The following is a 22,770-nucleotide window of genomic DNA, read 5'->3' on the forward strand; positions in this document are numbered from 1 at the left end:
CCAAGTCTGAATGCCAAGTTCACCTCTCAGTCAAAACCTGAGCACACAGAGCTATCCTTCATCTATTTTGAGGGTATCAGTATCAGATTGTGAAGCCCCCACACTTGTTTCAGGATTGACGCTATCATTTGTGCCAGGACCACAAGTTTTAACAGTGTTTCTGTCAGGACACGTTTCTGATGTCACATCAGGGAGAACAGAGGGGAGGAGGGAGGAAAGAGCGCTTCTGGCATCTGGTGAATACAGGCCAGGCACGCTGCTCGATAACCTACAATGGACGAAACAGTCTCTAAAACAAAGAATTACCTGGACTAACATACCAAGAGTATTGGGGTTCAGAAACCCTGGCTGAAAAGACGAAGGCTGCAAAGGTAGAGAATCAATGCCCCCTGTGCATCATGATTACATTCCCCGTACAGTGTTAAGCACAACGACAAATACTTGTTGATTATTACATAAACTACCTCTGTGTTGCTGTGAGGCCTAGAGATGGATTAAGGGGTTATTACATATGCAGTATTCAAACTGCAAAACAAAACTGCAGTCATTGTCAAGATTGAAAAGGAATTTAACATATCATCTAGTCTTATTTCTGTATTTGGGGGAAAAAATACTTTCATATAAAAGATGTTACATCACATATTGATAGGGTGGTATTATGGGAAGGAAGGGGAAGGGGACAACCTGGCCTCTTAGTAAAAATAAGTATCTTAAATTTATTAAAATCATTTTTTATTTCTAATAGTGTCAATGTCCCATACTTTTCATAAATTAAGTATTTCCTTTAAAAATTAAAACTAATATGACATAACTAAATGATATTTCGCAAGCAGGAAACATAAAATATAATTATTTTCCAAAAAAACAAATCACAGACCTCTGTGGCCTACAGGCATTTATACTTCTGAGAATTCTGGGATTTAAAATGTCATGAGAAATTCTGAACAGGCTTACATTTTTGAAACACAGGAACTGACAGTCACAAGGCCAAACATACCCTTAATAATCGATTCAGCTGCATACAGATCTCGTTTGTAGGTCACCTAAAGGACAAACAAACCTCATTAGATTTAACAGAGCAGGAAGGAATGTGAGAGCAATAAAATTATGCCCCAAAGGAAATGATTTATTTTGGAGAAACTATAAACATGTAGTACAGACAATTTCTAAATTATAATATTAGCAAGTTCAGAAAAATACATTCAATTTCTGCAAATTGCTGAATATTGGTTTTTGGATCTTTAAACTGAGATATTATGTGGCAGTGGTTACCAAAATCTTATTAATATAAGTATTATTTCAAAGATAATGTGGTAGTGTTTAAATAAGAGTACTAGCACTACTGGTTATTACTGTTTAATAGTCAAGGTGTATATTGTAAGGAAGGAAGAAAAAGTATGTATAACAAAAATCACTAAATCGCATTTTTAGTTGAAATGAGATAATCCTCAAAGATTAATTCATATCAAGAGGGACTTCATTCTGAATTGAAGGAGATAGGTATCTTTATGTAGATAAGGTTCATCCTTCATGTTTTTTATTAATACGTGCATCTGACAGAGACTAAAGTGTGCCTTCATGTACATAAGAGCAATCATCATCTTTCGTGAAGGATGTAGAAGGTACATCCTTCTTCTAACTGTAACCTGCCGTAGTCCTAGGGCAGAGATTTCCCAGAACATATCCCATGAGCTCAAGCACAGAATATGTCAGGTTTTTGGCAATGCAGTATTAGTTCTTATGTCAGAACTGGAAAACCTAGAAGATACTACACTACTATGATGTAAGTGGTCTAAAAATCCACTTTGGAAAGTACTTACCAACTGAGTACATTTCTGTGCCTATAATTCATGTACACTTTTTCCCTTCAGATTATCTCGTAACTAGTCTCATACAAAAACTTTGTTCGGTTCAGGTTGCTCAGGGAACTTCTACCCAAACTAGAGTCCCCTGGCCGATAAATCCTGGTGGAAAACATTACCCTATAGTCTACAATTTAAGTAACAGCTAACATGTAACACAGAAAACTGGGGCACCTAGGTGGCTCAGTCAGTTAAGCGTCTAACTCTTGGTTTGAGCTAAGGTCCTCATATCAGAATCATGACATCAAGTCGCCCCCCGCCCATACCCCCAACGGGCTCTGCCCTCAGCACAGAGTCTGCTTGAGACTAACTCTCTCTCTCTCTCTCTCTCCCCCCCCCTACCCCTCCCCACCCTGCACTCAAAAATTTGAAAAAAATTTGACAAGTTAGGTAGAAAACTGCAGTAGCCTTCAGTTAATCTATTGAAGTCACGTATGACTTTGTTATATTATTGACAAAACAAGCACATGAGAACCAAAACTGGTACTATAGTTACTGATCCACAGTGTAATTCCAGTACTTGGATAGAAAGTAGAAAAACAGACATTTAAAGGTCCATGCTATGTATTTCACCCAATTAAACAATCTACTGATCTCATTCATTCATTCAATCAAATTTATCAAATAACTACTCTGTTCTAGGTCCTGTTCTAATTTTTGAGAATAGAGCAATGAAAAGAATAAACAAAATTCCTTAATCTGTGGAAACAATATTTTGGTAGAAAAATTATCTTATAAAAATTCTATCAGGTTAAGTTTTCTTGAAACCCAAAGTTAACTAGATCACTGAAATCAGGCTTCAGTATTTGTAATTCAAATAAGAAAACAGTGTTTTTCTTTAAAAATTTTCTGCTGGGCACCTGGGTGGCTCAGTGGGTTAAGCCTCTGCCTTCGGCTCAGGTCATGATCCCAGGGCTCTGGGATTGAGCCCCGCATTGGGCTCTCAGCTCAGCGGGGAGCCTGCTTCCTCCTCTCTCTTTCTGCCTACTTGCGATCTCTGTCAAATAAATAAATAAAAATCTTTTTAAAAATATTTTCTGCTGTATAAGGTAAACTCAAAACTGAAATAGGAAGAGGCCTAATTACCGTTATTCATTTTGTGTTCCCTCTGCTATGAGGAATAAAACTGCATTCAAAATCACAATATGGAGGAACTGTGAAAGTTCCTTCTCCTTTTTTTCCCAAAGATATCTTAATGATGAATTTTTTTAAGTTAAAGAAAAATTGGTCTCAAATCCTAAACTTCCTTTTCTAGTATTCCTGCAAGACTTAACAGTTTTGCATTGCAATCAATCTTACTTAAGATACATACTTACATCACCTAAAGATACTTTCTCCACTATTATTAAAAAATTATTAACTGTATAAACAGGAAATCATCCTAAATTTTCTTTTGTCTACTTTTCTTGTAGGCTGTAGATACCTACTATACATATATTATATTAAAGTTTTTTTTATTGTTTACTAATATCTTCTACATAGAGCCTTATTTAATACTTCAACTCCACCTCTCACCAAACATGGATTTAACAAAAATGAAGTATAAAATGTTTCTCACAAGCTGGTGAAGTACAATGTTTAAAAATAGCTTTATTTTTTTTTTCCTAATTGAAACAGTTAATGCACTTCAAAGGGAACAGTACTGGAAAATGTTGCAATTCTGAACTGAGGAGTTGCCACTTTTTCTGTCAAAATTTTACAGTAATATGGGTTGCCCTTTCCTTAATATTTTAATTTTCAAAAGTTTATTAAATCAGTTTTGAAGTTGATTTCCTTCTGTCAGTATGATCTGTAGTTTTCCTTGGACCTTGCGCAATACATTATGAAAATTAGTTACTTAAAAAAAAATCAACCCTTTAGTGACAGAAGAAAGCCCTCAATCCTCGGATTCACTTGAGTCACATTGCTCAGTACAGGCTCAGGAGCCACAGAAAGACCAGGGCTCAGGGTCCCCATCTTCCTGTCTCCTAGTTAAACTCACTTTTTGTCTCTTTGTGCTTCTCTGCAGTATTTCATCTGAGTCAAGTGTGTAACTAAAAGAAAAGTGTATTCAATACAAGAGAGACTTGGAACTCGGGGCCAGAGCGAGTTTTCTGTCTCTGAGGCCAGGCCTCCCTCAGCTGCCTCAAGGTGGGTTTCAGAGGACACTATCCCACCTACCTGGGTCACTCTGTGGTGACAATATAGTAACTTCAGACTTTTCAGAGCCTCGTTCTGTTGGCTACCACATTACACGAATTGCACAACACTTAGTCCCCATCTTTCCTGTTTTTTAACTTGTAAGCAAATGAGTATGTAGCTCCAATAATTAGAAGTCAGAAAATCCTAAATTTTAAAAAAGTAGAGCATGTTTATTAGATACAGATTTATATTTGGGAAAGTATCTATTTTATTTATTTCCATTTCATCCATTAGGTCTATCTAGAAAATATTTCTTTCCTCTAGACTGGATGAAAAATCTCTAAAAAGAAATAATGTTACCACACTGTATTTTTGAGATTTAAAAGAAGTAAGACTATTTGGTTTTTTTTTATTATTTTTATTTTTTAATTCTATTTATTTATTTGTCAGAGAGTGAGAGCACATGCCCACAAGCAAGCACAAGCAGGAGGAGTGGCAGCCAGAGGGAGAGGGAGAGGCAGACTTCCAGCCAAGCAGGGAGCCTGATGTAGGGCTCCATCCCAAGACCCTGAGATCATGACTTGAGCAGAGGGCAGACACTTAAATGATTTAGCAGAGGGCAGACACTTAAATGATTTAGCCATCCTTTGTTTTTAAACAAGGATGCCATGACACTTGGATCTTAAAAAAAAAAGAAAAAAAAAGTTCCCATCAAAAGGATTCCTGAAAAGTCAGTTATTTCAATAACATGTGATGACTGAAACACTTCAGAAACTCTTCCTAAACAAGTATTTTCAGACAATGAACACAGTTTAATTTTTTCAATACCTGGTTATAAATCTTTTATGCCTTAAGGATAGTTGTAACATTTAGAAACAAAAGGCTTATTCAATTCTGTATAGTGTAGAAAGTGGGCAAGTATGTAAGAATATTGGGGCAAAAATATAGTACAATTATAAATGACAGGAATGGAAGTTTTTATGTCCACTGGATGAAATTTTGTCAAATAACAGTATGTTCACTAATGTCTGGCAAGGCACCACCCCTCAGGAAAAGCACGAGAGCCAATTCCTATCCCAGAAATCAGTCCTGTTCTCTTCTGTGATTGGGTAGTCTTTGTCATGGGGAGTGGGGGATGTCCTCTACTCTGCATGGTGATTTAAAGCCGTTAAGGTTCCCTCCAGACACCAAAGGAGCCATTGCAAGAGATGTGACATAACTGTGAACATTTACTTCTTGCACTTACTTCTACAAAAGAGTATGTAAAATACTAAATAACCTTCCCAGGATTTCTGGTGGCAATTCAAATAGTCCTATTTGAGACTGGCATGAGACATTCTCGTCTTTCCTCACACCACTGTGTGGGCTAATTCCCTGACTTCTAAGGGGTAAGGGAAGGTATCGTGGATCTGTGTTTCAGAATTCTTCCTTATCTTACTTTTTATGGTAGTAAAATGTCTCCCGAAACGCATTTTTTTACCATTTCAATATTTATGCGTCATGAGCCAGGTCGTTGGCTCAGCGACCTGAATCCAGTACTGGTTTTAGCCGCATTGTACTAAATCTTTTTTCAGATCTCAATTTTTAAAAAATGGTAGCACTTTCGCATTAGTATAGAATTTGAACACTACTTTCTAGTGTAGATTCCATTGCTTTGGTTTAAACAGAAACTGAGTAAGTTTATCCTACAAAACGCCAAGGCCACAAAGTAAATGAGAAGCCTATACTGAAGACAATTCATACAGGGTCCTGAAGAAGGTTCAGAGCTATACCAATAGCTAAGAAGAAAAGGGGGTGGGGGAAGAAAGGAGGCAGAAAGAGGAAACAGGGACCCTAAAACTACAGTACTTGAACTGAAAATAATTTCACCTCAATTGTCAGAAAAAATAAGGTATCAAAAAAAAGACCTCCTATCTGCCATTTGAAAGACTTTTTCCCCAATCCATTGCATTACCTGCCCTCCTAGAATGCAAGATCCCATTATGCACACATTGTAAAGAATAAGGCTTCTTTACACACCCCACCCCACCCCACCCTACCCACCCTAAAGTGAAACTAGAATGATGATCCCTCAGGGGCCTAAGTGTGGGGAGTGTTTACTAATTTCCTAGGGCTCCTGTAAGGAAGGACTACAAATTGGGTGGTTTGTTCTCTCACACTAGTAGAGACTAGAAGTCTCAAAGCAGGGATCTGCAGGGCTTTGTATGTAAAAGAACTTTTCCTGGCCTCTTCCTACTTTGCCATGCTTGCCAGCCACGTTTGGCTTTCCCTTGCTTCTAGAAACAGCACCGTATTCCCTGCCTCTATTGTCACTGGTATTCTCCCTTTCTCTCTGTCCTCCTCATGCATTTCTTACATGCTGAATTCACGGCCTACTCCATGTCAATATGACCTCAACTGAACTTGATCAGATCTGTAAAGACACTTTTCAAATAAGGCCTCATTCCCAAGTGCCAGAGTTAGAACTTGAACATTCCTTCAAAGGGGACACTGTCCAGCCCACAAAGGCGTGATGAAATGACTTACCAGAGTGAGGAGGAGACGCCCTGGGAAAGCCAATCCCTTGCCTTAGAGCACAGACAGTTGGTGCCCATGAAAGGGAAGCAGAGCACCAAGAAGTGAGAAGTAATACTGTGTTATTGGAGAAAGCAGTGAAAGAGGAAGATTTCAAAAAAAAAAAAAAAAAAAATCCAAAACAAAATTCAAATTTGTGAGGAACAAGTGGAAAATTTCAAGAGCAATGTGTTACTTTCCTCTCATCTGCACATCTCAGGGGGCTTGACAAATTTCAAAAAGGCTCTGAACACTCACAGAAATAGATCACCACACACACCCTTAAGACATCAAAAATGAGGCCATGGAGTATTAAATGAACATGTAAGTAGCAATAAAACTTGTCTGAGAGTTTCCACTTCCCTCTCCTGTTGTCGGCTAAGTAAGTCTAGCACACAGTCAGAAGGGGCTGTACAGAGATGCAAGCCAGGATCTGTAACAAAACACCTAGTTGGTAAACACTGTAGTCCTTACAATATGTTTACTATCATCTGAACCATAGACAAAAAAGGAAACACAAAATGAATAAAATGTTTGCCTGCTGGGATGAAGACATTTGGTTACCCTTAAAAGAATAATAATACTGCATGAATCTTCTCTACCAGGCAATAATCCAGGCATACCAGTATTTTACAATTTCAGACCATTTTAAGTATATACGAGACAATCTTAGCATACAGCAAGGACCATCATGTTACTGTATCGAATACCTAATAAAATTATAGGGTTTTCTGTTTTGTTTTTAAGTCAATGAGGAAATATGTTTTTGGACTCGTATCATCTTAGAGTTAGGATGAATCTTAACTTATCAGATTTAGGTGGAAGCATTATAAAGATTTCACTCCTTACTTCAAAAGCAGCAATACTTCAAAAAATAAAAATATCCTACCCTATTTCAGAATATACTGTTCAACACATTTCTACCTCCTGAACAAAGGAAAGCCACACTGTGAAACACTCCAGCGTCCACTGGACATTTTAGTAGGATAGTGCTACAATCACTTCATTCCCTCGAAAACAAAAAAGTTTGTCATCAAGAGTCAATCCTTCTTACATTCAAGAGCCTAACACCTTACTGGGGCTACCAAGTGGGTCCAGTCACCCACCCCACTAAGTCAGGACTCTGCAGATATTTCCTGAACCCACTTAAGTTGGAACTACCACCTCCTCAGGGCCTGGAAGGAAAGCTTGCTACTGTGAAAAGCTGATTTGCATCCTCAATCCAATGGAATTTAACGAAACTGAATATAAGAATATAGAGAGAGAAAAGAAAAAAAAATGAATAAAACCATCTTATCAGCTAAAATGGAATCTGTTTGAATAAATTATCTCAAAGTATATTTTCTGCAAACCAAGAAATAGAAATGATACATACTTTGATTCTCAGGAAACCCAGTAAAACTCTCAATACCTTTAAAGTATACATACATATGTATCCTTATACCTCAAAATACTGGTTCAGTATGAAACCAAGCATTTTTATACATTTCTTTATTTTCTTAAGCACCTGGAAAGTGTTTATGCTTATAGAATGTATCTTGGGAATTACATATAAACACAGCCAAAATCCAAAGTAAAATGCCAACTTCCTTACCTTCCAGAGGTCAGGTGATCCTTCCACAAGTTTGGCATTAACATGACCATATTTTAGAGCCAACTGCAAACACTCAGTTCCAAATTCCAAGTCATAGTCACTACACTGGGTAGGAAAAAAAAAAGTTTAAATACATTTTTAAGCAAAACTTCTATTTCATATCAATATATAAAAGGAAAAGCCTAGAGAACTCACAAACTCTGATACTACTGATACATCAGGTTCCATAATAATTGTCCCTATGCTTGAAATGTCAAAAGATACAGCAAGGAGGCAAGTTGCAACCTTAAGTTTTGAACTTGAAACTCAATAGTTTCAGGGGCCAAATAAACAGAATACTTTTTTTGATTATAAGCTACCTTTCCCAACCTGTTTCTAAAATGCCTGCAAGTATGGCTGAAATTTTTTTATATCAGGATATTATCTGACAAATATGTGTATCCATTGAACTCCAACCCGATGCTATTTTTATATTAAGATATTCGCAAGTCACAGCTTTTGTTCATTTTAATATTTTACATAACAATACCTGTTTTACAAATTTATATTTTGATTCTGAACATGAAAACAGTTCAGTATGCCATTATTAGACAAAAATAGAAAGGCCTGGGGCATCTGGGTGACAGTTTCGCATCTTGGTTTCTGTTCAGGTCATGATCTCAGGGTCATGAAATCGAGCCCCTCCATTGGGCTCTATGCTCAGCTGGGAGTCAGCTTGAGATCTGCTCCCTGTGGCCCTCTCCCTGCTTGTGCACATGCTCCCTCCCTTTCCCATTCAAATAAGTAAATCTTAAAAAAGAAAAAGTTAAGGTCTCTCGTAGATTTAGTAAAGCTTTTTTCAAGCATTTTAAACAAAACTATTAAAATGATCAAAACAATTCAGCTGAACAATACTGGTACCAATCATGTCCAAGCTCTATACTCAGAAGTATTTAAAGATAAATGAGAGGTCTATTAGATCCTCAAGGAAACCAAATCTTTTTTTTTTTTTTCCAATCTTTTTTAAAGATTTTATTTATTGGAGAAAGAGAGTGAAAGAAATCACAAGTGGTGGGGAGGAGCAGAGGGAGAAGTAGCCTCTGCTAAGCAGGGAGGCTGATGAGCAGCTCAGCTTAATCCCAGGACTCTGAGACCATACCTGAGCTGAAGGCAGTTGCTTAACTGACTAAGCCACCCAGGCACCCCAAGGACTCAAAACTTAAAGAGGAAGCTGATCTGTAACAAATATTTTGCTAAAGGCTATGATAGATGCAACACTAAAATATCTACAAGTAGACGTGGAGACAAAATACTTAATCCTGTGTGAAGGCATTAGAATGAGATCTCTGATCTCATTCTACAGACTGAATAAAACTGGAGAGAGGCATAACTTAAGGAAAAAGGTGGTATATAATCAGAGAAGTTTCAGACATCTGATAGATTTATGTTTTAGAACAAACATACCCAGGTGAGAAAGACTGCATCAAGGCCACAAATATCAGTATTACATTCAGCACCCACTGCCAGGGCTATTTTGCTGTACTAGATATCCTAAGGTTCTAATTATAATGGGTTGTCAAAGTAATGGACAAGAAAATAGAACCACCCAATATACATAGTCCCAAATTGACCAGAATGGTCTCTCGGCTTAAATTTTCTATTCTGATACACTACTTAACATCACATATTTCTTAGACAACGTAATTTTAAAATAAGTATTATCGACATTTGTTATATTCAAGTAAGACAAATGCTAACCCTCTTCTTTGTATTTCTACCATCTGTACAGACTCATTTAGCAGTATGTGAGATCTATATAAGTCAACAGAATGCTCTCTTTAACACATGGTCAAATCTTGAGGATGGCCAGCAATAACCCTTTTCCTGACTCTTTTCAAAGCCAAGATATTTAACACATTCGTGGAAAGCTTTAAAGATCCTCACAAAGTACATGTTGAGAGGAGACCACAGGAACAGGTATTTCCTCCTGTCTAGGTGGTGAAAAGAGAATTACTTGATGCTCTACTCCTGCCACTCATATGTTGATGGCAGCAGCCCACAAACTGTATGAAGTCTTTAGGATAGAAGTCACTAGAGCCAATGGGAAACAGAAAATGTTGAGTGACGGATATATGAAATATATACTGAAAATAGAGGCTGAGCAATCTTGGCAGAAAGAGTACCATGAATTTGTAATTTATTGTATAGATTACTATTACAACTATTTGTGGGGGTTTTGATAATTTCTATAATAAAATTTTTACTTCTGCAGTAAGTTCAAAAAATACATAATTAATAACCTACCAAATTCTAAATTCCTACATTTCTCAGTAACACTGACCATTATTTCTACTTTTGTGTAAGAGATGGAAAGCTGGAAAAAGTACTCTTCTTTCCTGAAGAAAAATCATGTAAACTACAAAAGCATAACTTTTTCTTGAACCCACTGTAGCTGAGATCACAAGCTGACAAAGTAGCCATAAATCTAAGAAAACGCATGCCTCTACCAAGGACAAAGAGGATGCCATCACCCGCTCACCTACAAACAGCACAAGAACAAGACAGCAGATGACACGCAAGCAGGTAAAAAGAAATAAATGGAGAATTTCAACACATTGCTAAATAGTGAATGAAGGTGACCTCGAGAATATAGAATCCCTGGAGGTCACATACTCAACAGGAGTGTTTACACCCTTCAGGCTCCCCTTCAGTAGTGTACTACTAGGGGCTCATAAATGGTATATTACTATTTGAAGGTGACTCTGCCTGCATATACTTTCTACGCTCAAGGCATATAGTAAACATTTTTAAGTTTAAAATAAATCAATAATGATAATATAGAATCATTTAAAAATGAGTAATTAGGGCGCCTGGGTGGCTCAGTGGGTTAAAGCCGCTGCCTTCAGCTCAGGTCATGATCTCAGGGTCCTGGGATCGAGTCCCGCATCGGGCTCTCTGCTCAGCAGGGAGCCTGCTTCCTCCTCTCTCTCTGCCTGCCTCTCTGCCTGCTTGTGATCCCTCTCTGTCAAATAAATAAATAAAATCTTAAAAAAAATAAAAATAAATAAAATAAAATAAAAATGAGTAATTAATACAAAGGCAGGCAAACCAAGAGAAAAACTGAACATAGGGAACAAACAGAAAACAACTAGCACAATAGATTTTAAAAGAAGAAGTCAGTGTGTAATTGCTGGAAATTTTTATCTTTATCATCTACCGTGGGAATTATAGTAATATCACTGATCACATAACATACACACACTGATACTAAGAACCCTCTGTGCCCTTAAACTTGTAGCCCGAAAGAATGCCAAACAATATTCCTCCCAGGAAGAAGCTCTAATGATACTGTTGTCAGAGTTCCCCAAATATAGTTAATCTCAAAGTCAAAGTCAAACAGCTCCACCTACATAACCCACCAATCTAATCAGTGTCCAATACATAAACATGACCAGAAAACTCAGATTTAACTGAAACCAAGACTAACATGAAATATAAGGTCAAAAAGGGAAAAAAAAAAATCTTTTGGAGGAACTCTGCAGTTAAAAAAAGACTTCAGCATGGTAACTGAGAAAGTGTTAGTATTCATAAAATAGGATAGAGAAAAAAACAGTGACCACAAAGTCCAATATGTAAAAAAGAAAAAAGAAAAACCAGAAGGAAAGAACATAAAAAGTAAGAGAAATAACCAAATATTTCCCCAAAAATTACAATAATAAAGAACATGAGTTTCCAAATTAAAAAGTCTCACAGAATCTAGAAGCTAATGGATGAAAATACACCAAACCCAATTAAAAGAAACAAAAAGTCTCCTAAAAAGCAGGAACCCAAATTTGTTGAGCTTTAATAGCAACAATGAAAATGAAAAAAACAAAGCAGCAGTTTCTCCATAATTTTGAAGATAATTGTTGTCAATATAAAACTGTACTTCAAGAAAACTTATTTATCACCTGAGTATAGAATATGGATTTCCACAAACACTGCAGGACTCAACAGAATTTTAGTTCCTATGCACTCTTTCTCATTCCAAGTTTCATAGGCTTTGTCTTAGAGCAGTTTTAGTTTCCCAGGAAAGTTGAACAGGAAGCACAGTATTTCCCACATGTTCCCTACCCTCACATCACACAGCTTCCCCCACTACCCAAATTCTACACCAGAGTGGTACATTTGTTACAATCAGTGAGCTTACACCCCACACACATTACCACCCCAAGTCCACAGTTTACACTAGGATCCCCTCAGCATTTTTAAGTTTAATGAGTTGGCACAAACATACAATGTATATCCATCATTTTGGTACCATAAGGAGCACATTCACGGTGTTGAAAATTCTCCACACTCCTCCTGTTCATCCTATTCCTTGCCTCCAACCCATGATAACCACTGAATTTTTTCCTGCTTCCACAGTTTGCCTTTTCCGGAAATCATGTACTTTTTAATTTTAATGAAGTCCAGCTTATCAATTATTTCATAGATCACACCTTTGGCATTTTATCTAAAAAGGTATCACCATACCCATGGTCATCTAAGTTTTTTCTAGGAGTTTTGTGGGGTTTTTGCTTTGCATTCAGGTCTATAATCCCTTCTGAAGTTTTGTGAAGGGTGTAAATTGTGCCTGGATTTTTTTTTTTTTTATGTGAATGTTTACTTGTTAAAACCCTATTTACTGAAAAGACTACCTTTGTTTCATTATCTTCCTTTTGCACTTTTGACAAAAATCTGTCATTTATATAGTCTGTTTCTGGACTCTATACTCTGTTCCACTGACTCATGTGTCTCTCCTTTCTTCTACCTACTAGACTGTCTTGATTACTGTAGCTTTACAGTGAGTCTTGAAGCTGAGTAGTCACTCTTCCAACCTTATCCTTCTTCAATATTGCACTGGCTGTTCTGCATCTTTTGCCTCTCTATATAAACTCTAAAATCAGTTTACAACCACAAAAAATACTTGCTGGGCTTTTCACTGGGATTGCTTTAATCTAGAGACCACACTGGAAGAACTGACATCTTGGTAATACTAAGTCTTCCCATTCATGAACATGTCCTAGATCTCAATTTATTCAGTGCTTTTATTTTGCTTAGAGTTTTGTAGTTTTCCTCCTATGGATCTAATATGTATTGGGGAAGAATTTTAAGTATTTTATTTCAGTTTTGGAGCACTAAGTGTAAATGAAACATTTAATTTCGAGTTCCACCTGTTCTTTGCTATTATGTAAGATAGCGGTGGACTGTTATTTATTAACCTTTAGTTATGCAGCTTTTCTACAATCATTTATTTCCACTTTAATTCTTCCAGGTTTTCTTCAAAGACAATTATGTCATCTGCAAAGAAAGATTTATTTTGCCTCTCCCAATCAGAGTACTTACTTCCTTTCTTATTACTAAGAATTCTAATACAATGTTGAAAAGGAATGGCATGAGCACATTTTTGCTTTGTTGCTGATCTTGGTGGGAAAGCTTCTAGTTTATCATTAAGTATGATGTTAGCAGGGGTGCCTGGGCAGCACAGTCTGTTTAGTATCTGACTCTTAATTTCAGCTCAGCTCATGATCTTGGGGTCTTGGGATCGAGCCCCACCTGGGCTCCCCCCGCTCAACAGGAAGTCTGCTTGTCTCCCACTCCCTCTGCCTCTCACCCCACTCGTGTGCATGCTCTTTCTAAAATAAATAAATCTTCAAAAAAGAAAATAGTATTGAGACACATGTGTGGCTGAGTTGGCTAAGCATCTACCTTTGGCTCAGGTCCTGATCCCAGGGTCCTAGGATTAAGTCCCTGATATATCAGGCTCCTTGCTTAGCAAGGAGCCTGCTTCTCCCTCTGCCTGCTGCTCCTTCTGCTTGTGCTGTCTCTCAGTGTTAAATAAAAACAAAATCTAGGAAGGAAGGAAGAATAGGTTTTTGTACCTCATCTTCATCAAATTGAGGAAGTGCTCCCCCTATTCTAGTTCGCTCAGATTCTATCATGCGTAGCTAGACTTTGTCAAATACTCTTCTTGCATTATTGAAATATTTTGTTTTTCTTCTTCAGCTTGTGGATGTGATGTACCGTAGTTGATTTTTAAAAGATGAACTAGCCCTCAATACCTGGAATAAACCCCAGGTGGCTAAAGTCTTTAATTCTTTACATACATTGTCAGACCTACTTGCTAATGTTTTCTTGAGGATTTTTCATTTATGTTCATGACAGTGGGCTGTTATTTTCTTACCATGTCTTGGCTTTTACAATTAGTCTGGCATCAGAATGAGTTGGCAATCCCTTCCTCTGCTGCTATCCTCTATGGGAGAATATAGAGAATTGAAATTTCTGCTTTAAACATCTGTTATATTTTATAAGCAAAAGCATCTGGACTTCAGTCTACTTTAGAAAATTACTGATTCTATTTCTTTAATAGACATATGCCTACTCAGTTTGTCTATTCTCATGTGAGTTAGGCAGACTGTCTCTCTCACGTAATCATTCCATTTCATCTAGGTTATCAACTTTGAGGATAGAATTGTTCATATTATTTCTTTTATCCTTATAATTTCTAGCAGTTCTATAAAGATGTTCCCTATTTCCTGTGGGGGTTATAATTTGAATATTTTCTTCCTTGTGTGGTAAGGATACTCTCTTAGTCTTTTCAAAAAAACAGCTTTTGGGGTTTTGTCTTAGTTTTCTATTTTATTCATTTCTGTTATATTTTTACCATTTTTCTCTGCTTACTTTGGAATTTATTTGCTCTTTTTCTAATTCCCTAATACAGAGTTTTAGATTATTAATTAGATGCATTTTCTTTTCTACTGTGTACATTCAACACTATGCATTTCCCTTTAAGGACTGCTCCTGGCATATTTCAAGGTAAGTGTTTTCATTTGTGTTTAGTTCAAAATATTTTAAATGAAATTTAAAATGTGACCTCACTTCTGACAGATCTAAAAAGAGCTGCCGATTTTTCAATGTACTCAACTTTTTAGTTGGTCTTAGAAAGGAGTGACAGTCTCTAAGCTCTCTACAGTCATAGGAAAACAGAAGTTTCCCCATGCACTCTTTCTCAGGATATGGTGCTCCACAAAATTGAGAAGGGTAATGAGTCACTTGAAGACCTAGGATATAAAAAGTTGTAAAAAGTGGGATATCCTAACACAGTAGTGAAGTAGTCTCAAGATGATTGCTATGTACATGGCAGATTGATAAGGGTACCTACAAATGGAAAGAAATGCATAGGCACAGTTTAAGAATGAATAGAATCTCTTTGGAAGGTCTCAGGGGAAACCGCCTCTAAGAAGGAAGAACAAGGAACAGAATTGACACTCAGGCTCTCCTTTTACCCTTGGTACATGTACGCTGTCCTTGTGTATGCTACTCAAAAAAATTCATGTTAACACTTATGTAGTGTAATGTTACATACAACATCAGTATTCCCAAGAAATAGATGCTTCCAAGTTAAGGACTTTGTTTCCAAAACACATGTATTAAATACTTTTGATAAATCAATCTGATATTCTGGTGATAATTAAGTTATGGAACATTTAAACATCTAAACATCGAATTTGAAAATAATAGTTTATGTGTATTACTATATCATGAAATATGAACTGTATGTGTGAAGTATTAATTTTCAATTTGTTGTTTTTAACAGCTTGAAGAAATTTACAAACTGCCCATTAAAATTTATAACAAGTCCTTAAATGGATTTGCTGAATTGATGGAAGTATATGTATACTCTCATGAAGTTGAGACCTTATTGCCAAGTATTGAAGAGCATGGACCCTGAAGTCAATAGAGTCAGTTGGATCCTAACTGTGATCTTTCCACATAACAAGCTGCGGAGAAGTTAAGTAGTCTGTTCCTCAGTTTGCTCCATCTGGAGAAACAGAGAATGAGAATTATTCAAAGGAACAGATAGATGGGGTATCTGGTTTAGTGTCTAGTTTATGGCTATTCCTTGATAAAGCGGATACTGATTATGAATTGAGATAGTTAACTATACAAACTGGGATTTAATAAGTAGTCAGAAGCTTTTCGATAACACCTGATGTTTATGTTAAGTTCAATTTCCTCTATCCTAATATTGGACTAGCTCTGACCACGTGTATTGATCTTTTCCTTCGGCTTTCCCTTACACCCTGTTTCCATCAAGAAATATGAGGAAAGTTGGGGCGCCTGGGTGGCTCAGTGGGTTAAAGCCTCTGCCTTCGGCTCGGGTCATGATCCTGGGGTCCTGGGATCGAGTACCACGTCGGGCTCTCTGCTCCGCGGGGAACCTGCTTCCTCCTCTCTCTCTCTCTCTGCCTGTCTCTCTGCCTACTTGTGGTCTCTGTCTGTCAAATAAATAAATAAAATCTTTAAAAAAAAAAAAGTCTTTAAGAAATATGAGGAAAATTAAAATCATAGTTGGGAAACTAAAGATAGAAACAAAAAAAAAAAAAGAAAAGTGTGTATAACCATTATGAATTCTCAATTGTGACCATTACAGTAATGGATTTTCTCTACCCATTTTAAAGTACTCTGTAAATCACACCTAGTTGAAGCTTTCTGTTATGTATATACTGCTTTACTGTTTTCTTCTGTGTGTAGTAAAGTTTTATGAGTAATGCCAAAGTAATAAACCACCCGTATTTTTCAGTCCTTCATGGATCTTTACCCCACAGTTAACCTCCTTCCTTACCCTTTCTACTATACCATCTGTCATGCTGAAGTACACTCAAACTCATTAAGTAACAGGTTCTTCACCCCCTAGAGCTGAAGGTATACCAATTGCTTGACATCATTCGCAAGAGGTATCTACTGCTTTTCCCAACCACCACTTACTGACAGGGCTTGAAGTCAAACTTAACATTCTGTATCTCCACTGTTCTTCCATGAAAAAGACCTATCCTTCCGGAATTTATGCCATCTGGCAAAATCTTCTGATCTTCTTAGTACTATCATCTCTCACTACTTCACAGCTCTGCAGTTTTAGGCAGATGGATCAGTCTTCCTTTTTGTTCCAACAACTGACATTACACTGGCTGAATTCCAAGTTTACACACAAAAAGTTTCAAATTCTCTAGAAGTTTCCTTGACCTTTTATCTTCACCTGAACAACTACTTACTATAATCAATCCTAGAAACATGGGGTTTTTGACAATTATTAAAGACTCTTATTAACAGGTGTTTGCTGTTTTTTGGCTGGAAAAAGAAAAAAGTTTATCATCTTTTATTACAAATTAAAAGTGAGGTTCTTAAAAATCTTAACTTGACCAGATGAAACTATTTAAAAATCTTTAAAGAGATATTGAGAAAAACAAGGCATTTTTTAAAAAAACACATTTGTCATTACAAGAAACAGAAATCTTTAGGTAAAAGTAATAAAAATCCTACACTGCAGAGATAATGCGGACAGTTCCATTTATCTGGTCACTGGGCAAAAAGCAAGGACTTAAGGTCTTCAGCTTCTGTCTTTTGTTCATTTCTTATTGCTGGAATTTCATCTTCATTTCTTTTTTTTTTTTTAACTTTATTTTTTCAGTGTCGTTTTCATTTCTCTGTGTTGGATCACTAAACCTGATGAAGGTAGATAGAGTAAGCCCGCATTTACTCAGCCCTGACCTGCTCAGCCTCGGGAGAAGAGGAACTCTCAGCCGCAGCCGCTGGATGGTTTGCTTTTGTCTCTTTGTCATCCTGTGGTTCAGGATCTTCTGGGAATCTGCATCAGTAGCTGAAGATGCAGCAGTAGATGCTGAGGTGGCTGCTGACTATAGGTCTCGTCTCCTTGATTTTCCTTGTGTTCTTCATTGCTGTCCTGTCCAGGTTGTGTTTGGCTAGAAAGCCCCCTGCGGAATCTCGGTCTATGACCCCAATACACATTCTGCCTCACTGGTCAATCTTGTTCTCCTGCGCCCTGGCTGTCGCAGTACCCTCGATCTCTTCTCCCTGCCCAGCAGGGCCGGAATACAGGGGGTGGTGCCCACAGGGTCTCCCCATACATAGTAAGATGGGAACCACGGTCTGCGATAGAGCCTGAGCCGTGGGCAACACCCGCACCCCCACCCGAGTGTGCCTACTCTCCTAGCCCTCGTTCTCCGCCACCCCCCACCCCACCCCTTGGCTTTCAGTATTCTGACAATTCTGCTGGTAACTGTGTGGACAATCCCTGCCACATGGATAGCGTCTATAATGATTCCAGTCTGCTGCATATTTACTGCCTTGCACCAGAGCGCCACCAGAGCCAGTTTCATTTGCTGTCCCTGCCCCTCTTCTCCTTCAACATCTTCCAACTCCACGGTCTCTACATCTCCTACACTGCGAAGGTACTGCCCATGTTCTTCTTTATGGCAGTCTGGTATACAAACTCCTTGGTGTCGTCATTCCTGATGAAACCATATCCATTACTCTGAACCCTTTTACTGTTCCCCAAACCTTCATTGGGATTATTTCCTTGTCCCGGCTGCCAGGCGCCGCCGCCCCCTGCACCACTGCCCGTGCTGCCAGGGCTCCTAGGCAGCACCGAGCAGGGTGGCAGCGGCAGCTGGTGGGTCCTGTCCTCACTGCCTAAGGTGGCAGTGACACTGACCAGGCCAGCCACTGGGTGGGTGGCTGTAGCTCCTCCCTGAGTGTGACAGTAATAGCCTGGAATCCACTCCGGGCTCCCCCTACCAAGCCAACCCTACAAACTTGATTTTTTTTTTTCCTTTTCCCTTACTGATCCGTTCTTTATTTCAATTGTTTTGCTTTTGTTTTTTTCTTTTATAATTCAAGTACAGCAGACACAAAATGTTCCACTATTTTCAGGCTCACAACCATGATGGGACAAGTCTGTACATTATGCTCTGCTCATCAGAAGTGGAGCCGCCATCTGTCACCACAGGACACTATTACAACACCACTGACTATATTCCCTATGCCATGCCTTTCATCTGCGTGCCTCGAGCTCACCTCCACCCATTCTGCCAGGCCCCCATTCCTATCTCCTCCCCTTCGGCAGCCACCTGCCAATTTGAGTTCACCCCTATCTGTAGCTCCTCTGACATGTTTAATTTCCTCAATTCAAGTCTCTGACCAGAACCTCCAATCTATCATTTCTTGTACTCTCTTCGCCCATTAATCTTGCCCTTTTGACTCACTGAGGCATCCAACACCATAAAACTACCATGTGATCTTGATTGGAAAACCTCTATTTTCTTAGACAGCCCTTAAAAAAAAAAAATCAGGGAAGTACAACTGAAGGCATTAAAAATTTATCAGTAGCATCCTAGCTGCCTCCATCCATTATCTACCTACTGGATCTCCTTTATGAACTTCAACTATCGATCAATCCTGTTGTTTCATTCCCTTAGTTTTCAATTTATATTTTTATCAGTTTTAGGTGTACATGGCTTGAAGAACCAAATATCCCTACAAGATTCGTTACAAGTTTACATCCCCCTCTTCACTGTAATTTGTCGTCCCCAGATGCAATTATTTCTCCTTCTTTCAACTGATTAATTTATTATTTGTTTCCATGTTTAACAGTCAACAATTGCAGAGGAACAAGTATCAGACCTCGGTGGTATGCAGTAATAGCTTCCGTCTCACTCACAACACTCTGAGTTGGCAGAGACAACTGTGCTTCTAGCTGTGCTGCTGGGAGTTGGCTGTGGCAGCTCTGGCCTACTGGACACCCTCTCCAAGACAAACTGGAAGGGCTACAACCAACCAGTGTATGCCTTCCTCATACTGCCGTACTTGAAACCGCAGGACCACAAGCTTAACAGAAAATCACAGTTAAGCCTCTACCTCATCATTTCTGCTAAAAATCCCAAAGCAAGTTAGAAGGCCCAATCCAGAATCACCAACCAGGAAAATCAATTTCACTCACCAGGAGACCGTGGCAAGGGCACATAAATATAACAGTGTCCAAGGACTGAAAAACTGGGGTCACCTAACCTGCTTATCACAATGCATCTCTGAACATACTTGGGATGCTGCTTCTTTGTCTTCTGAATTGGCTCTCTATTGAAGAATTCTGTCATCCTCCTAACCTCACCATGATACACACTAATACTTACTATTCCCCATCCATTCAATGTCATAATTTTAGTTAAGTCAGTATTGAGTGTTTACATCATTATATAAACATTCCTCCAAGGTAAGTCATAGATTAGAATTCCTTTTTTTTTTTTTTTTTTTTTCAGAAGCCTTTGTCTTCCCTGGAATTAGAACTTATCTTCTAAACTAAGTGTTTCGTTTTCCAGATACTTAGGACTCATTCAACAGCTAACACTGAGGTATTTGTTTAATTCTGCTTTTCAGATGTTTAGACACAAGACACTTCACCAATATTATATTCCTGAAGTAATCACCCCTTGGAGTCTTCTGAGCTTTTTCAACATGGCCTGGTTGTCCTTTGCCACTCACATAGTTATGATTTTTAAATCTTCCTATACCATCGTTGTGGGAATAATCTACATCTCCCTTCTGTCATGGGTCTCTTATCTTCTGTATTCCATGGAATCTTTCTTTAATGACTACCTCATTTTTGTGGAAAAAAAATCCTCTAATAGCTTTCTGAGAAAGAGACCCTAAGAGTTAAGTTTTTAAATCATTTTTTACTGCCTCATTTCTCTGCCATTTCCACCCTTTTATTTTCTCTTTCTTGACCATTTTTGTTATTGAATATTGACTCTCTTTGATTACACTTCTAATTTTCTCTTCTTTCCTGTATTTCATCCTTTTGTCCTTTGGGAAAGAGTTTCTCAGATTTGCTTTTTATGCCAGATCTTTTATTCTCTAATTTTTTTTTATTTTAGCATTGTGAACTTGTTTCCTGTTTACAATTACTTGATCTTTGTAATGATATTAACTTCTAAAATCTTTCTGTTTCCCAGCCTGTTTGCTGCATCTTCTATGTTACTCTTCCCTGTCTCAGTCTCTATCCTCCACACTAAGCACATTCTCTAGATGGTCCAGTAATACTCATCAGCCTCTATTTAAGAGTGGAAGATTCAAGAGCTGTTAACCAATGATGGCAGAGTTAGAGTTTGTGAACAGTAAGCTTCATAGCAGCATGATGGGGTTAAGATGCTTACAGGGGAACCTCTGAAATTAGTATTTTTAGGTCTTTATTTGTAGACTGGACAGACTCTCTGAAAAAAAACTCTTCCAATTTTCAGCCAAGATGGAAGCAAAGCTACCACGATACCAGCTGCTGAGTGTGATAAGGGGGCCATGGCCTTTCCTACTTAGCCAGTACTGAGCACATGGTCTGTGAGTCACTATTTTAGGCAAAGTGCTCATTTTCTCAACTGTACCCAATATTTTTCCCAGACACAGGGAATACTTCACTCACCCCCTCCCCCGCCACCATCCTTTGTTTAGGGGTAGGTTGTGGAGAGGAAATAATGAGTTATACACCAGACTGCCTCTCTAACAGTGTCCAGTGAACCCTCCATATTTTGTACCCCCTCCACTCAATTCTAAATGTGCTGCTGGACCCTCAACTTTTGGGAGAACTCTACTGTAGATAATTTTAATTCCTAGCTTTCCTTACCATTCTTCTAATTGAGCCTTATCATATCTTTTGTGCCAATTACTACTAATTTACCTGCTTTCTAGCTATTTGGTATAGGGTATTTGTTTACCATTGTCCCCTCTTATTCTCCTTATTTTGTGGGTCTATGTTTTTAATCACTTTCTAATAGGGTTTTTTTTTTTAAGATTTTATTTATTTGAGAGAAAGAGAGCAAGCACAAGAGGACAAGGGGGAAGAGGGAGAGGGAGAAGCATAGGGAGCCCAGCGCTGGACTTCATCCCAGGACCCTGAGATTGTGACCTGAGCCGAAGGCAGATGCTTAATTGACTGAGCCACCAGGCACCCTGGCTTTCTAGTAGCTTTAAATTGGGTTTCAAAAATTATCAAAATTATCTAAGTGTTCAGTCATTTATCTTTACCCAGAAGCTGGAGTATGCATTTTAATATCAAATTGTTTTCCATAAAGGTGGTTTCAATTTATATTCCCATAAACAGTATATGAGAATGTAGCAAAGTTGTTAACATGAGGTAAATGAATAGGCCTCAGAGGGACTGAAAAACCTCTGAATAAAATCTTCTGTGTATAATGTGGTTATTTTTCTGGGAAAGGATTCCACAAGTTTGAACTTTTATAACACACATCCAACTTTGGATCCATTGTTTTATGGTAATCATGTCATGGTCCATGGCTACAAATAATCCAATTACCTATCTATCCTTCCAGCTTTAACATCATTCACAGTATTATTTTTGCAAGGCAGCCTGGGAAGTTTGCCCAACAAAGAACAATATATACATTAGAAAGAAACTCAATCAAAGGCATGCTTGCACAGGTTTCTCACTCTGCAGTTACAGATCCATGCTCAGAATGTTTCAAGTAGAAACAAAATAGCCTATCTTACAATTAGGTAAACAATGAACACCTGCATTCCATTTATCATCTGAAAATCAAACTTTAAGCATTTTGCATACATTTATTGTTTGAATTATGCAATGCATTCTAAAATTGCATGAGAGACAGTTATCCAAGAAGCTTGGTTCTTACAATTTATCAGATCATTTTATGAATAAATAAGCAATTTCAGACTAAGCCCATATGAGGCTGATAATATAGAAGCCACTCACATGCTTCAGAAAACAAAACACAAATGACCTGGCTAAGGACAGGATTTCTTTGTGCACAAGTTTTT

The 22,770-nt window shown here is 38.0% G+C and overlaps 1 protein-coding gene across 1 annotated transcript in view; it reads right to left on the bottom strand.

Moving 5' to 3' along the window:
* CRPPA (CDP-L-ribitol pyrophosphorylase A) overlaps positions 1–22,770 on the bottom strand; it is a 306,180-nt gene that overhangs the window by 195,109 nt on the left and 88,301 nt on the right. The window contains exons 4-5 of the mRNA XM_004743402.3: positions 8,131–8,235; positions 998–1,043 (exon numbers count right to left, since the gene is read on the bottom strand). Of these exons, the coding sequence (XP_004743459.1) occupies positions 998–1,043; positions 8,131–8,235 (151 nt within the window). The remainder of the gene's footprint in view (positions 1–997; positions 1,044–8,130; positions 8,236–22,770) is intronic.

The sequence above is a fragment of the Mustela putorius genome, unplaced genomic scaffold, assembly GCF_011764305.1.
Source record: "Mustela putorius furo isolate JIRA1106 unplaced genomic scaffold, ASM1176430v1.1 tig00003845_pilon_pilon_pilon, whole genome shotgun sequence".
Lineage (NCBI taxonomy): Eukaryota > Metazoa > Chordata > Mammalia > Carnivora > Mustelidae > Mustela > Mustela putorius.